The sequence below is a fragment of the Neomonachus schauinslandi genome, chromosome X (assembly GCF_002201575.2).
Source record: "Neomonachus schauinslandi chromosome X, ASM220157v2, whole genome shotgun sequence".
Classification (NCBI taxonomy): Eukaryota; Metazoa; Chordata; class Mammalia; order Carnivora; family Phocidae; genus Neomonachus; species Neomonachus schauinslandi.
The window spans coordinates 113741146-113758347 of NC_058419.1; the positions used below are offsets into that span (position 1 = coordinate 113741146).

Consider the following 17202-nt stretch of genomic DNA (forward strand, 5'->3'; position numbering starts at 1 on the left):
TCTAGAGATTTAGTCATCCTCTTCCTGGTACAGAGTGGGAGATATCCCTTACAGATGGAGATTTGCCTTTTACCATGTCAATGTCTCTTCCAGCAGTAGAGACAAGGGCATCCGGGAGAGAGATCTAAGAGGAGGTATCTCTTATACACATAAAAGGAGAAATAGATTTTTCTCTAAGAGTGAAGGTAGACTCTGGGACTACCAGGAGAGAGTGAATAAAATTTATTTTATTGTGTCATTTCTCTGCTTAATCCACAAGGTGAAATAGAAGGCTCTGGGAATTTGCTGAATATTTAGGGTTCTATAGTGAGTCTGATTTTTTGGCTTGTGTCAAAGTAGGCTTACCTGCTTTCTGGACAAGGCTTACCAGGAACACAGCTGTGAGTGACTTGCATTCTGACTCTTTATTAATCACGTGGCTGCTGCTGACACCCTTGACCTTGATTTTGGCTTCAGATCTCTCCAGTTCATGTGGAGGATAGTTCACGGCATCGTGTACTTTCTATTTAGAATATTTTTGGGTTTTGAGACATATATAGGAAGAATGATCTCAATCCAATATTTAGGTATGTGGATATGCTTAATTTTTAGCATTTCTTTTCTGTTTATTGAGAATAGTAACTAATAGTAACTATTCTCAATAAACACAAAAGAGACATTGACATGGTAAAAAAAAACTAAAAAACCCTGGATTTCCATAAGATACAACACTTGGAAAACAAAATCCGTCTTCCACCTTCACACACATCAGTACACACGTGTCTACTTGGATAAAGGTATTGGTAAGGAAAAGTGAGGAATTTGAAGCATTTTAAGCAGATGCAAATGGACATTTGAGATTGTGGTATTTGATACTATTTCAATTCTAGTTAGACTTCTTTTATCCCTTTTTGATCCAGGGATTTTCAAAGTCAAAATTGATTTCACATTTGACACACTGGATTTGTGGCATAGTTACATCTAATTAAAAGTCGATTCAGGTGAAGGGTAATTTCTGTTATACATTAAGCATAATTAATGCATGACATTTTCCTACCTCTAGATGAAGCTGTTTGAAATATCTTTTCTTCCATGTTATTTTTCAACAACTTTATATGGAAAGCAAATTAAAAGGCATTAAAACAAACCCAGACAGCCATTCAGTGTAACCTTTCAGGCGACTTTTTATTACTTTGAAGACTTCTTTGCATTTAGAACATTGAGTGAGCATCTCCCAACTAACAAAACGGTCTTATAGAAGTCCTTCGGAGCTTCATTTGGGCTAAAGAACTTTTCTTCCCATCAAAGCAGCTGCCAAGAAGACAGCTATGGCTAAAATAGCCTTTTATGGACCAGTTTGGGAGCCTAATAGTCATTTAGTCCTGTCTCTGTGGGGGCAGTAGGTTCAGAGTTGATATTAGGCTGTTGGCCATAGAAACTGCTTTCTATCTGGAGAAAGAACAATTCTTCAGGCATGATGGCTGCTGTCTAATGGCTAGGGCATATTCTCCACCCAAGCCTCCCCCTTTTGCTGGCCTACTTTTTGGAAGGAGACGGTGCGCCGTGCTTGCAATGAGCCTCCATTAGTGAATCACAAGGGTCGTCTATAATTTTAACAATAAATGACTAAATGAGTACTTCAAAGCTAATGTATTTGAAGGCTTTTGTACCTTGAGCTCAAAGGGAAATGCCTTAGGAATAGGTATTTCAACCACTTGAAAGATTTTTCTGCAGTAGAAATAACTGGATGCTAGTGGAAAGAGATTAATAAAAAGAAAAAAGTCACTCTACATTTAGAGCTTGTCTACTTAAGTGCAGTTCCAAATAGAGTGTATTACAAATGAACTGCTATCACAACCCTGCTTGCAGTTTAGTTGGGGATTCGAGACATACACTGGTGAAACATATAACCAAATATACAGCAGTACGTGCGTCATGCCCACATTAATGCTAGCAGGGTTGTCAACTAGGACTTTCCGCTGTGGTAGAATGCTCTGTATTTGTGCTATCCAATATGATAGCCACTAGCCACGTGGGGCTGTGGAACGCTTGAAATATTGCTAGTGTGGCCAAGAAACTGAACGTTAAATTTTATTTAATTTTAATTGATTTAAATGTCCATGACCACCTGATCTAGTGGCCACAGTATTGCCCAGCGCAGGTAAATCTTAGATACTTAAGAATCCAGAATCTAGAAAAAATACTGTGGGTTAGAGTAAGAAGAGAAGGTTGTCAAAGGCTGGGAGACTTCATAGAGAGGAGGGGAGGCATCGGCTAGACCGGAATGTCCAAGATTTGCTCGTAAAATACCGAGTGGCTTGGCTGAAGCATACGGCTCCTGTAGAGAAGTGGAGGGAAATAAGGGAGATTGGTACGGATTTGTGGGGCTCCTTGAGTTTCAGTGTCAAAATTAATCCTGAAGGCCCTAGGGAACCAATAAGATAATACCTGTCAACTGTGACATATTATGCAAATACCGTACTCATTGCCGAAGACTTTGCAATAGAATGAGTGCTTTAGGAAGATTCAGCTGGCATGGCATCAAGAGAGCTGAGAGGGGAGAGAAGACTCCAGGCACAGCACTGGGTTGAGTCTTAAGGCAGCCTCGGTCTGCGATCTAAGGAGCTGGGTTGGAGCAGGAGTTAGAGTAGAAAGATCTGGCTGGCAGAGCAGCTTTATGGAATGATTTAGTGACTGGAGAGTCAAGAATCATTCATTCAGCAAATAACACTTGAACCTGTCCCATGTGCCAGGCTCTGAACTAGACTTGGGGGTACATCAGTGAAAGACCAGAGATCTTTCAGAAACACACATACTACATTTTGGGTGGAAAGCCAGCTACAGGGAATAAAGAGGGCACGCTGGCTTCAGATCATAAAAGTCCTTGGTTGCCATGATAAGCCAAGGTCAGAAAGGGAGTAGAGGGGCACCTGGGTGGCTCAGTTGTTAAGCGTCTGCCTTCGGCTTGGGTCATGATCCCAGGGTCCTTGCCCTGGCGGAGCCTGCAGTCTAGTGAGGATTGAAGTTTTGTGGTTGACAAAGTGCTGGTACTGTTGATTCTAGAGGAAATTCAGGTGAATCCTGTTGGATGTGGGAGATGAGATCAATGTTGGAAACTAGGCCAAGAAAGCCAACGAAGTAGACATGTACATACACTCCTACTACGTACGACACTCCATACGTTTTCACCCTTCTTGAAGGTCCTCAAATGATAATTTGTCCAAGTCAGTAAATCTTAGCCAGGCGGAGACGGTATCTCTCCCATGGGTTTCCTGTGCATTGCCACCGTTCCTATGAGGCCTTCCCAGTTTGCCCCACTTGCTGTGGAGGCCTCCTGCCTAGCCCCAGCCTCCACTTTGTGACCACTCCCCACCCCTTGCAACCTCTTTATTGGTGCCACCTCATCTTCCCGCAGCACATTCACATCACTTTATGACTCCTACACCTTTCTACTCCCTTTCTTTCTTTCCTTTTATAAAGATTTTATTTATTTGACAGAGAGAGACAGTGAGAGAGGGAACACAAGCAGGGGGGAATGGGAGAGGGAGAAGCCGGCCTCCCGCGGAGCAGGCAGCCCGATGCGGGGCTTGATCCCAGGACCCTGGGATCATGACCCGAGCCCAAGGCAGAAGCTTAACGACTGAGCCACCCAGGTGCCCCTCTACTCCCTTTCTGACCTGGGCTTATCATGGCAACCAAGGACTTTTATGATCTGAAGCCAGCGTGCCCTCTTTATTCCCTGTAGCTGGCTTTCCACCCAAAATGTAGTATGTGTGTTTCTGAACTGCCTTGTACTTACACATGTGTTTACTTGGGGTGTTTTCTCTATCTTTTTAAAAAATATTTATTTATTTAAGTGATCTCTACACCCAACGTGGGGCTTAAACTCACAACCCAGAGATCAAGAATTGCATGCTCTTCTGACTGAGCCAGCCAGACATCCCATGTTTTCTCTCTTTTAGATAGCCCAGTGCTGCCCCTTCCCTTCAGGTTCCCCTCAAGTCTCTTCCTACAAATCCCAGTTGGAAATACTACTTTTGCAATTAAGCCTTTCCCTGACCTGATCCCAGACTTGCCGACTTCGGATCTCAGAGGTCTAGAAATTTCTATCTCTTATGGCATCTTTTTTTTTTTTTTAAAGATTTTATTTATTCATTTGAGACACAGAGATAGAGATAGAGAGAGAGAGAAAGAGAGAGAGTGAGAGCATGAACAGGGGGAGAGGCAGACTCCCCACCGAGCCAGGAGCCCAATGTGGGCCTCGATCCCAGGACCCTGGGATCATGACCTGAGCTGAAGGCAGACACTTAACCATCTGAGCCACCCAGGCGCCCTCTCTTATGGCATCTTGTGTAATGCCTTGCCCATAGTAGTTGCTTTATACATGGTGGGGTTGAAAGAGATAATGTATATTTATACTGTGAGGGGCCAATTGAGAGCCAGAACATAGGCTAAAATGGGAAGCTAGCATGACCTAGATATTAGAACTCAGCAAACACCCACAAACAAAAAATAAAACCTAAAACTATAGACTAATATTGGTTATTAATAAAGATGTAAAAATCTTAAATTTTTTTTAAAGATTTTTTAATTTATTTGACAGAGAGGGAGAGAGAGCACAAGCAGGGGGAGCAGCAGAGGGAGAGGGAGAAGCAGGTTCCCCACTGAGCAGAGAGCCCGATGTGGGGCTCGATCCCAGGACCCTGGGATCATGACCTGAGTCAAAGGCAGATGCTTAACCGACTGAGCTGCCCAGGCACCCCAAAGATGTAAAAATTCAAATAAAATATTAGAATGCCTAATTTAACAGCATTAAAGAATAATCGATCATGACTGGACAATGTGTTTGTCCTGGGGATTGAATTGATTGATGCATTATATTGATCAGACAAAAGAAAGAATGCCCATATCGCCATAGATGCTCAGTAGACAATCTGCAGAACCTAAACCCTCCTGCTCACAATCTCATAACAAGCTAGGAAGAGAAGGGGAGTTCTTTTTTTTAAAAGATTTTATTTATGTATTTGAGAGAGAAAGAGAGAGAGAGCATGAATGGGAGGAGGGGCAGAGAGAGAGGGACATGCAGTCTCCGCACTGAGCACAGAGCTCTATGTGGGGCTCGATCTCATGACCCTGAGATCATGACCTGAGCCGAAACCAAGAGTTGGATGCTTAACCGACTGAGCCATCCAGGTGCCTGGAGAAGGGGAATTCTTCTTCTTTTTTTAAAAGATTTTATTTATTTATTCATGAGAGACAAAGAGGCAGAGGGAGAAGCAGGCTCCCTGTGGAGCAGGGAGTCCAATGTGGGGCTTGATCCCAGGACCCTAGGATCATGACCCGAGCTGAAGGCAGACACTTAACCAACTGAGCCACCCAGGCGCCCCTGAAGGGGACTTCTTAAACAAGAGAAAAATTACCTTTTATAAACCAATATCAGACAGTAAACTCAATGGGGAAGTAGTGGGGGATTCCTATTAAGACTAGAAATGAATAAAAGATGTGCACTGTTTTAACTAATAAAGTTGTTAAAATGAGACCAACTAATGCTGTCTGGAGAGTGCAGCTGGTGTTCTCCTGCCTGTTTGTAGACTTTTGAATCAATACAATCTTTTGGAGAATCAGTTAGGTGGTCTCTTTCACAAACCCCATAAAAATACTCATACCCTTTGACCCAGACATTTACTTCTCAGAAATTCTCCTAAGGAAATATGGTATGTTGATGGAGATATGAACAGGTACTCATTATAGCATTATTTAGAAGAATCAGAACTGGCAACAATCGAAATGTCCCACAATGGGGAAATAGTTAAGACTATTATGGGGTATCCCTGCAGTAGAGTATAATTAGTCATTAGAAATGTTTAAGGCTTTTGATGCAATAAGAATGCTCTTGTATCGAATTAGAATGATACAGATTGCATTTAAACATTTCCTCATTGTGTATAAAAATTTCCTTTGTTTCTTGGTGGTGGCGTTAGAAGTAATTTTTCTTTTTTTTGGTTAAATTCCTCTCCAACACTCCCCATCCCTCCTTCCCTCAAGGTGGACTCAGTAAGTGGAACTTGAGGGCTAGCTGTTTCTCAGATCCTGAGAGTCCCAGCAGCACTAGATGCCAAAGCTGGGAGGGCCCTATGTCTTCCTGTCCCTTTTATTTTAAACATTACATGCCAGAACCAAGGCCACCCCCTCAGTGATGGAGAGAACTGACTCTTGGTCCCATAATGCTTCTACTCCCTGAGAGGGTCATTGATTCAAAAAACACAGTGAGTGCTGGAGGTGACTTTAAAGACAAGTGTCTGTGTTTTGAAGTCTGCTTCTCACTAGCTGTTGACTAGAGTTGAAATTGGAAATGATGTGAGCACTGAGTGGCTGGGGAGGGAGAACTGGAACAGGGCTATTTTGATGGAAGACTGGAGTAAGGGCGTTGGTTTGGCAAGTCAGAATTCTTTCTAAGCCCCTGACACTATCTTTGCAGTCTTGGTGAAGATCATGGAACTATTCTCAGCCTTCCTTAAAAAAAAAAAAGGTATAAAATTAAATGCATTAAACTAAGGTTACTTTCAAGTCTATTAAGCCATGGGGGTCTGTACTTGACAAGGAGAGACATGTCTAAGAATTTCTTTATTAACAGTAATTGGACCTCACTGCCAGATCATTATAATTGCCAAGAATTAAACAGAGACATTAGCGATTGCGTATAGAATGGGGACCACATCCCAGGCGCTCTTCTTTTGGTGCTTGGAATGATGATATATTGTTTTGGTTTTTTCCTTCACTGGGATATCTTGTTCACTAACACCTGGAATTCTTCGAAACTAACTTCTCCGTCTCCATTCTTGTCCAGTTCTTGAAAGAGTTCATCTAGGGTGCTGGGACCCTGGTTTTAGATGAGAAGGATGGGAAAGGGGAGAGGAGAGAAAATGAATCAGTTACCGCTACCCATTTTCTGAAATTAGAGATGCTGGGTCTGTGTTCCAACAAGGCAGCTGAGGCTTCAGTTACATGCCGCTGATGGTTGAGGGTAGAAAGCCCAACTTTAGCTCCATGTCACCGAACTGGCTACCTGGTTTTTCCTATATCACACATTTATTTTTATTTAAAAAAAAGATTTCATTTATTTTGAGAGAGAAAGAGAGAGAGTGTGTGCATGGGCAAGCGGGGAGAGGGGCAGAGGCTGAGGGAGAGAGAGAATCTGAAGCAGACTCCCCACTGAGCATGGAGTCCTACAGGGGGCTGGATCCCAGGACCCTGAGATCATGACCTGAGCCAAAATCAAGAGTTAGATGCTCAACCAACTGAGCCACCCAGGCACCCCACACATTTATCATTTTAATATTGCTAATGTATAGTTTAATATACAGTTGACCCTTGAACAATGCAGGGGTTACAGGCACCCACACCCCACGGAGTCGAAAATATGGGGATAACTTTTGCCTCCCCCCAAACGTAATGACTAAGAGCCTACTGTTGACTGGAAGCCTTCCTGATGACATATACAGTTGATTAACACAGATTCTGTATGTTTTATGTATTAAATGCCATATCTTACAATCAATCAAGCTAGAGAAAAGTGTTATGGAAATCATAAGGAAGAAAAAATACATTTGTCGTACTGTAAAAAATCCGCATATAAGAGGACCCGTGCAGTTCAAACCCATGTTATATAAGGGTCAGCTGTAATTGGTTTTCTGTGTAACCTTAAGTATTTTTCTTTCTTTTTTTTTTTTTAAGATTTTATTTATTTATTTGACTCAGAGAGAGCGAGAGACAGAGAGCAAGCACAAGCAGGGGGAACAGCAGGCAGGGGAGAAGCAGGCTTCCCGCTGAACATGGAGCCTGATGTGGGGCTCGATCCTAGGACCCTGGGATCATGACCTGAGCCGAAGGCAGCCGCTTAACCGACTGAGCCACCCAGGCACCCCAGTATTTTTCTTTATGTCTCTAAAAAGGGAGAAGGAATCTTAGGGCTTCACTGGACTGCCGAGGAGCCCATGGCCCACCAGTTGATGATGCTTGCCCCAAGTTTTTCCTGGGAGCTGGTTCTATGTAACCCAAGGCAGCACGGTGCCGTGGGCTCTCCGCAGCCTGCGCACTGCCCCCAACTACCCTGTGCGGGGGAGATCCACTTTACAGAGGAGGGAACTGTGCTCCGGGACAGCTGCTAACTGGCTCCAGGGCCCACAGCTGGTATACAAAGGGCTCAAGGTTCAAACATTGACTCTAGAGCTCAAGCCCTTAACTAGGATCCACACCAGTTTTTCCCAAGTCCCTGGGTTGCGGCCCCCCTCTACACCCTGCAGGATGACAGGATCAGTGGTTCTCACACTTTGGCGTGCAGCACAGTCACCAGATGGGCTTGCTGACCTTAGGAGATACAGAGTGACAGGTCCCACTCCCAGAGTTTTTGAGTCACTAGGCCTGGGGCAGGGCCTGAGAATCTGTATTTCCAACAGGTTCCCAGGTGATGTTGATGCTGCTGGGCTAGGACCCATCACACTTGGAGAACCACTGCTTGAGATGTTGTAAGAGATCATGTTAGGCTTGACTCCCTTTTGACTATTACTACTCTAAAGTGTATTAAGCAGACTTAAGTTTTGTCTCTGGCCTAAGACTCAAATCTTAAAGCCGTTACAGCTCTGCCTTTCAGGTAGGAGGTTATCTGTGGCAAAACAGTACCTAGGAAACTCACTGAAATAACGGTTTAGTTCATAAGTCAGCTTCAACATTTAAAAAAAAATTGTGGTAACATTTACCATCTTAACTATTTTTTTTTTTTTAAGATTTTATTTATTTATTTGACAGAGAGAGAGTGAGAGCAGGAATACAAGCAGGGGGAGGGGGAGAGGGAGAAGCAGGCTTCCCGCAGAGCAGGGAGCCCGATGCGGGGCTCGATCCCAGGACCCTGGGACCATGACCGGAGCCGAAGGCAGATGCTCAACGACTGAGCCACCCAGGCGCCCCATACCATCTTAACTATTTTTAAGTGTAGAGTTCAGTACTGTTAAGTATGTTGACATTGTACAACTGATCTCCACATCAAGATATGTTTTAACCCTTAAGATCCCTCTAAAGACATTTGATACATTGCTATGATCAGAAGACAAAACTAAGTTAGTTACTCAGCATTTGTTGTAAAAATATCAAACACTTTTCCTGAAGCGTTTATGAGATTCTCAGCCATACAAGGCGATGATGGGAAGAGTATAGCTTGGAAAACCTTATAATCCTTAAGAAAGTATAATCCGGTACATGATATGGTAAGTAGATTTTGTCAAAACTTACCACCAGTATTCCTTCCTTTATTCAAATTATAAGTCATCATACCTGCTTTTTGTAGGAAATACCTAAACCATAGGAAAATATAGAACAACTCCCCAGTCTTACCTTTTAAAGCAACTTGTTTGAGTAGACTGCCTAGGCTTTCCTGTCAGATTATTATTTTTCTTTCTTTTATTATGATTATTCCTTCCTATTATTATTTTTCTTCCTTTTGAAAAAATCTCAGAGTGTTTTTTAGAATTTAATCTTTCTCAGAAAACTTTGTCTTAATTTTTAATTAAAAAGTCTCTTTTTCTGGGGCGCCTGGCTGGCTTATTTGGTAGAGCACATGACTCTCGATCTCAGGGTCGTGAGTTCAAGTCCCATGTTGGAGGTAGGGCTTACTTAAAAGTAAGTAAATAAAATAAAAATCAGGAAAGGTTTTTTTTTTTAAGTCTCCTTTTCTGCTAGCACCTCTAACTGTTTTTAAAAGTTATTTTATATTTTAACTGTAAGCAAATGAGGAGAGATTGGATTATATCATTGAATTCGGCCACTTTTTCTTTTTAGTACTAAAACCAGAAACCTCAACAGCTATAACCAGGAACCTCCTCATGTGTCATACTGGCAGACAGTATGGGACATTGATTGGCAGATCAATGGAAGGAAGCAATGATTGCACTTTCAATGAAGCTAGGCCTAGAAGCTAACCACAGATAACCTGTGGTTAATAATAATAATAATAATTATTATTATGACATTGCTTCCCCAAACCAGAAGGGACATTTCTGGTTAAAATCTGGGAAGCCAATGCTTTCTTCTGAAGTTACAGCTAAATAGTGACCAAGTCGGATGAAAGGGTTGCACAGTCGCTTCCATTTTGAAAATGGCTTTTAGTTGTGAAGTAGAGAAAGTGTATTGGAGCAAGGAGATCAGCCTGCCTCTCTTTCCCATGATTGCCTCAAGATGCACTTTGTTTTTTTTTTTTTAAAGATTTTATTTATTTATTTGACAGAGAGAGAGATAGCGAGAGCAGGAACACAAGCAGGGGGAGTGGGAGAGGGAGAAGCAGGCTTCCTGCCGAGCAGGGAGCCCGATGTGGGACTCAATCCCAGGACCCTGGGATCATGACTTGAGCCGAAGGCAGATGTTAACGACTGAGCCACCCAGGCGCCCTCAAGATGCACTTTGATTTGGACAACTCTGGGATGGTTTTGAAGAGAAACTGTCTGGCTGAAGAGATTTAATCCCTTCCTGGAGTTGTTTAGAAATGCCTGGCTGCCTCATTAACACAGATTTAGGTGCTTAACACAAATTAACACAAATTTAAATGCTTTTGAAATATCAATGGATGTCACCAGATGGCAATTTGTCAGTGCAAAGTGGGTTTTCTCTACAGATTGCCTAGTAAGTCTTCTTGACTTGGTCTTGACAGATCCTACCTATAACGATGAAGCACGTCCAAGGTCAGCTAATATTATTTTGCACACCTCTTTGTTTTCCTAAAAGCCTGGCCCAGAGGTGCTGAAACCAGGCCGAAGGCCTTAGCATGTTGGCTTAGTGACCTATGGGTCTTCTAGGCCTAGCTTCATTGAAAGTGCAATCATTGCTTCCTTTTACTCTGGCTGGTCATGGAGAGTTCTGTGCCCAGGCTGTGGGGCATAGAAGGCTTGGCCCCTGTTTTCTAGGTGCTTGCCATCTAAGATGTGGCCTGCCACCAGGGAAGAAAACACACGTTCAAGGGCCCTTAGTCAAGGGATGCCCGCACCTTGGCTGCTGTGTGCTCTGCCCCAGAAGGAGCCCCGATCAGTACTGCATTCCTCTGCCTCCCCTGCATCCTCTCCTCTTCCCACCCCTCCCTCCTCACCCTCGGAGGCCCCGTTCATGGGCTCTGCGGTGGTGCACTCACTTTCAGTAAACTGGGGAATTCCGCCTGAATCAATAGCTTCAGCTCCTCCTTCGAAAGCTGGTCTGGATCACCTTCTTTGGCTGCGTATTTTTCAAAAATGCTCTTCAGTTCTTCGGGAGACTTTTTTATGCTCATCGTGGTGGCCTGTCAATTGGGAAAGAAATGAACTCACCAAAAAGCTGAAGCGGAGTTTTATATTGATGATTTTGCCAGCAGTTCAGTGCCTTTGGGCTCTTTCCTTGGTGTAGTAAAAATAATCATCTTAGTATGTTAAATGTCTGTTCTTAGAGTCCATCTGTGAGGAGATGGTCCCTGGAGCAAAACCCTTTTATTAGTAATCGTGACATTCTCCACTTTTTATGCACCTGGTCTGTGCTCTGTAGGCTGTGGTCTCCAAGAAAGCTGACCATAGCTTTTAGCTTCTAAATTACTGGAAATATCTTTAGATGGCACCAACCCACTTTTTCTCCTGACCACTATCTTTCATACCGTTCTGGAAGGAAGCAGAAGAAGCACCAGGTTGTACTAAAATCACATTTACCTGGTTGCCCAGCAGCAAGACAGCTAGAGGAATCAAAAAGTAGGAGTCTGAAGAGTTGAGCAGGATCATGACTTTTATAGTCTTCACAGACACACCACCCTGATTATAAAATTTTCCTTTTGTTTGCCATTTAAGGGTAATTATTAATGGTTTTTGAAACCCAAGCTTAAGACTGCATGAACCTCATAATTAAGGGCAAGAGCCAATAAACGGCCACCTCAGCAGTTGCTTAATGGTTCAGAGTCCCAAGAGTAAACTTGGATTTTTTTTTCCCCCTTACATTATATTTTCCCTCCAATGTGGCATTATGATATTTGCTCACTGCTCGCATTTCAGAAAGCTTAACTATGGAGGGTTGGGATATTTTTCAGTTTAATTGCATATTTAGGCTTGAAACAATAACTTTCTTCACATCCAGAAAAAAAAAAAATGCTATAATGGATGGTCAATCCTCTAGAGTTTAAGAAATTGCAGTATGGCCGTTGAAGTCCCTCTGATGTTTTGTACAGATTAGGTGCTTAAATATTTGAATAATTGAATGAATGAATGAACAGAAGATTCATTGAGAAGTAGGCTTAAGGAGTGGGGAGAAGATACATAATAATTTGTGATTTTATTTAGCAAAGCAAGATTACCAACTAGCATGGTAATTTTTCACCTTTTTCATTATTTGTTGCTCCCATATCTGCTTTTTTATTTCTCATTACCCCTTTCCTTACCACATACATGTATATATAAATTTTTTTTATTGAAGTATAGTTGACACACAATTTTATATTTTCAGGTGTACAACATCCCCCCAAATGTATATATATATATATTTTAAGATTTTATTTATTTGACAGAGAGAGACATAGCGAGAGAGGGAACACAAGCAGGAGGAGTGGGAGAGGGAGAAGCAGGCCCCCCCGTCAAGCAGGGAGCCCAATGTGGGGCTTGATCCCAGGACCCTGGGATCATGACCTGAGCCAAAGGCAGATGCTTAAAGACTGAGCCACCCAGGGCGCCTGGGTGGCTCAGTTGGTTAAGCGACTGCCTTCGGCTCAGGTCATGATCCTGGAGTCCCGGGATCGAGTCCCGCATCGGGCTCCCTGCTCGGCAGGGAGTCTGCTTCTCCCTCTGACCCTCCTCCCTCTCATGCTCTCTGTATCTCATTCTCTCTGTCTCAAATAAATAAATAAAATCTTAAAAAAAAAGACTGAGCCACCCAGGCGCCCCCCAAATATATTTTGTTAATCATTCTAAAAACTTGCGAAAACACTTGACTTACTTTTATTCAGTTGGAAATACTTCAAACTTGTGGAACTGCCAGGATTTAAAGTTGAAGACTAAATTTATTTCTATTGGAAAGAGTTCCATGAAAGAACAAGGACATTTCCAGAGGACATTAATCTGATACTGATCTAACTCACAATAAAGGTTTCCAGATTGACTTTAAGAGGTCTTATCAGCTTTTAAATACTTGCACGCTTCCACACTTGTATAATTTTGTCTGACCCTTCATTATATCGTGTATAAATTGAGCGTTGTACTATTGAACTGTATTTTTCTCTGACAGTTTTTAGTTCTAAACTTCTAGGGCCTTATTTACCTCGGAGAACAAATGTGAAATCTTATAGTTTCTTAAAAACTACCCACCCCCCCCAAAAAAACTTCCCACCCATCCTGAGCATTTATCATTCCATGTGCCTTCAGTGTCCTTGTATATGTTATTCTTGCTTTTATTACAGATTCTTTGACTTTGGTATTCACCAATGTTGAATATATAGGAACTCACTTCTTGGAGTAAAGATAAGCATTTTGGGTTTAGTTGTAAGATTTTATGCAAAAAGATTCTGATTTTGGCAATGCATTTTAATCAAGATTTTAGAGAATTTCTGGTGTTTTTATACTTATGCTCTGTTTTACTTGGGAGGAAGTTAGCTTTTGTTGAACAATTGTAGCAAAAAATACCTTTTTCTTCCAAAACCTTTAAAAAATTTTTCCAATCTACAGAAAAGTTGCCATAGTCGGTGAATACAAACCTACCTTTTGCCCAGATTCATTTATGAATCAGTTGCCAACTGATTTTCCCCCTTAATACCTTAGCATCTTATCTCCTAAGGACAAGGACATTCTTCTATACAACCACAATGCCATTATCACAGGCCAAATTCACATCTCTCCAAGTGTGGAAATAGCATCTTAAGTCATCTGTTCTCTCGAATTACCACCTGTGAGCTAAACTCAACATGGCAGTTGTTGTATTTCTTGAGTCTATATTGAAGAAATGGTTTTAATAACTATATAATGTATAACTGTATAATTTTAATAACTGTATATTATAGGACAGATATATGTTATGTATAACACATGGCATATATTGTATATATGGGTGTGTGTGTGTGTGTGTATGATATTAAGTCTAAGAGAAACATTTGGGACAGTTTTGGTTAACAGTCTTTCAGGCTACACGTCTTTAGTTTCAGGGGAGGACCTCTGATTAAAAGAGGCCCAGTGCTGGGGCACCTGGCTGGCTCAGTTGGTAGAGCAAGCAACTTTTCATCTCGGGGTTGTAGTTGTCTACACACCCTGTTGGGTGTAGAGATTGCTTAAAAATAAGATCTTTTAAAAAAATAGAAAATAAAAGAGGTCCAGTGCTATTTGTTGTCAGAACTTAGGCTTGTAGTAAACACTGACAGAGCTTGAAAAACGACCCATGGGTTTTAAATGTTCCCTTGCTCTCCTGTGCCAGGCACATCTCTCATCTCTTATGTTTCTCTTTACCTATGGGCTTAGGTGTGAGGATAAAGGTGCAGTGGGAACCACGAAATCCACCAATAGATATTCTCATGAAACATTAACTAAAAATATATGGAGACAGGCGATAAACACAGGGTGTGTTCAAAAGAGTGCATTTTGAAACTAGAGAAGGGGGAAAATGACAGGCATAAGATTGGTCATGGAAAAATGGAGAGGCAAAGGTTATTTATCACCTCACCATTCAATTGCTTGATCTTTGGACAGACTTAAGTTTTTCTTAGGGAAGCCGAGAGTAACTTATTTGCAAAGCTCCGATACCACAGGGTTCCATGGCTGTGTTATTCGATTCGAAGTCTACAGCGGGCAGTGCCTTGAAAAGCACCTTTGGAAGGGGGTCAGTGTCAGTCCCTGCAAAACGAAGTGGGCAGGCAGTGCTATCCTGGGTTCATGTTGTCTTTGATCCTGAGGTTCAGAAAAGAGCCTGATCACTAAGGCACAGCTATCCCTAAATGCTGTGTGACAGCTTCCCCTTGCCTGCCTACTCTGTGCCCTACCACCGACTTCACCTTCTTCTGATCGAGGGCTGGCTCTTCCCGTGGCTGAGTGCCACCCTTGGCCACAGCACCCTCTGTGGAGTGGATACTGCTGTTATCCCCAGTCTACAGAGACGTTCAAAGACCAGCTCAAGGTCACAGCTCTGGGCAGTGCTAGAGCTGGGATTCTGGTCCCGGCCCAGGCTGCTCCCTCAGCCGCCATGCTGCCTGCCCCTCTCAGGAGGAGGGCTTCTGTGAGGAGGGCTGCTCAAGGTTAGAGTGAGGCCCAGAGGTAGGATTTATGCATTATATTCACACCTGAAGGCATAAGAATGTTCTTTTTCTGACAGAAGTAACGTAGGCCTTCTTTTACTGGTGGAAAATGAGTTGAAAAGATTGGAAAATAAATACGTATTTATGGGCGTGCTCAGTGCCTTCACCATTGTGGATTCCATCATCCTGCTGCTGGTGATGAGACAGGCTGGGGAGACAGACAGGGAAGTAACAGTCCTGTATCAGGTGAGAAGCTCAGCGGGGCCCATGCACGGCACTCTTCCTCCCCGCCCCCCTCGATGCTGAAAGGATCCGCCTGTAGCTCAGGACAATCCGCAGCATCTCAAAGACCCCATCCATTGCTCCTCGGCTGTCTACCAGTCCCTTAGTCCGCTCTGTTCGTTTCTGATAAAAATCCAGGGAGATTTAATTATGGAGCACTTGATTGGAAGCTGACATTGTGTTGAACTCTGATGGAGACAGAGAAGAAGACCCAGTCCTTGTGCTTGAGGAGCACCCCACTTTAGGCAATGAGAGGAGGCATGTAAAGGAAATGATGGAGGGGGTTAAGGTTGTATATGATGAAGGACTACATTAGTTTCCTGTGCCTTCTGTAACAAATTACCACAAACTTAGTGGCTTAAAACAACACAATTTTTTTTTTCTTACAGTCCTGGAACTCAGAAGTGTAAAGTGGGTAGGCAGGGCTACCATTGCTTCTGGAAGCTTTAGGGGAGAATCTGTTTCTTTGCCTTTTCCAGCTTCTGGAGGCTGCCTGCTTAAGGCCCCTTCCTCCATTTTCAAAGCCAGCAAGGTAGCACCTTCCAATCTCTCTCTTTCTTTTCTCTCTGACCACCACTTTGTCATCTGTCTCCTTCTCTGATTCAGACTCTCCTGCCTCTGTCTTATAAAGGCCCTATGGTTAAAAGGGCGTCTGGGTGGTTTAGTCGGTTAAGCGTCCAACTCTTGATTTCAGCTCAGGTCATGATCTCAGGGTTGTGAGATAGAGCCCCTCATTGGGCTTTGCGCTCAGTGTGAAGTCGAGTTGATTGGTAGTGATGGAGGCTACTACAGCTAGCGGTGTAACACAGAATGAGTTCATACTTTATGAACACCCCTTGGTGGGAGGGAAGCTGACTTACCTCACACACTGGAATTTCATCTTTGATAAGAGAACCTAACTTCCCTAGACTTTGTTGTTAAGGCATGTGCGACGCATGAACCCAGGCTTGAACCCATTACACTTTTATCGTGGGCTGCAGAAACTTCAGTAAAGGTTAATTAGTGCTGTATTTATCCTTATGTGATACTTTTACATCTAAAGCTTTATCACCACCAACATTCGTTACTTATTGATCCTTTTTTATTTTTCTTATGCTGTATGGCTGGCTCTGTTCCAAGAAAGGACAGATCTGTGGTGGGGATCAAACAACAGGCAGTGCTTAGGCAAAGTCAGAGCAGGCCAAGGCAATCCTTTTGCACTGGAAGAGACATTTTCCTCCTACACGCAAATCTAGGGTATTTTGGAAATGTCGGGATTAAAACTAAAGCACATTTGCGTTTGATTTTTTTTTTAATTTTATTTATTTATTTGAGAGAGAGAATAAACAGGGGTGGGGAGGGGCAGAGGGAGAAAGAGGGAGAAGCAGACTCCCCACTGAGCATGAAGCCCACCTTAGGGCTCCATCCCAGGACCCCGGGATCATGACCTGAGCCGAAGGCAAACGCTTAACTGACTGAGCCACCCAGGTGCCCTGCGTGTTTTTTTTTTAACTACCCCAGTAATGATAAAGGATATGTTTTGAAACTGACGTCTCTCAGGCTTATCGTGGAAGGAATACCAGGCACAAAGATGTTTTCCTTAATTTTGTTGCTGAATCAGGTTGCTTATAACCTGAGAAGCAGTCGGTCGTACTGCCAACTTCAGAGGTCATGGGAGGTACCTGTAACTGAAGGCAGCTGGC

At 42.9% G+C, this 17202-nt stretch overlaps 2 protein-coding genes across 4 annotated transcripts in view; one reads left to right on the forward strand and one right to left on the reverse strand.

Annotated features, from left to right (window-relative positions):
* Nucleotides 1-17202, forward strand: part of CTPS2 (CTP synthase 2) — a 99080-nt gene that overhangs the window by 44368 nt on the left and 37510 nt on the right. The window lies entirely within an intron of this gene.
* Nucleotides 6755-11284, reverse strand: S100G (S100 calcium binding protein G). Its single transcript, XM_021680919.1, has 2 exons — nt 11150-11284; nt 6755-6859 (listed from the first exon to the last, which is right to left on the reverse strand). The coding sequence occupies exons 1-2, from the start codon at nt 11282-11284 to the stop codon at nt 6755-6757; spliced, it is 240 nt and encodes a 79-aa protein (XP_021536594.1).

Excerpts from the sequence above, each read along its gene's own strand:
- S100G (XM_021680919.1), bottom strand. The coding sequence starts at position 11,284 with ATGAGCATAAAAAAGTCTCCCGAAGAACTGAAGAGCATTTTTGAAAAA. Across the intron at positions 6,860-11,149 it reads AATTCCCCAGTTTACTGAAA|GGTCCCAGCACCCTAGATGA; the intron begins GTGAGTGCACCA and ends ATCTAAAACCAG.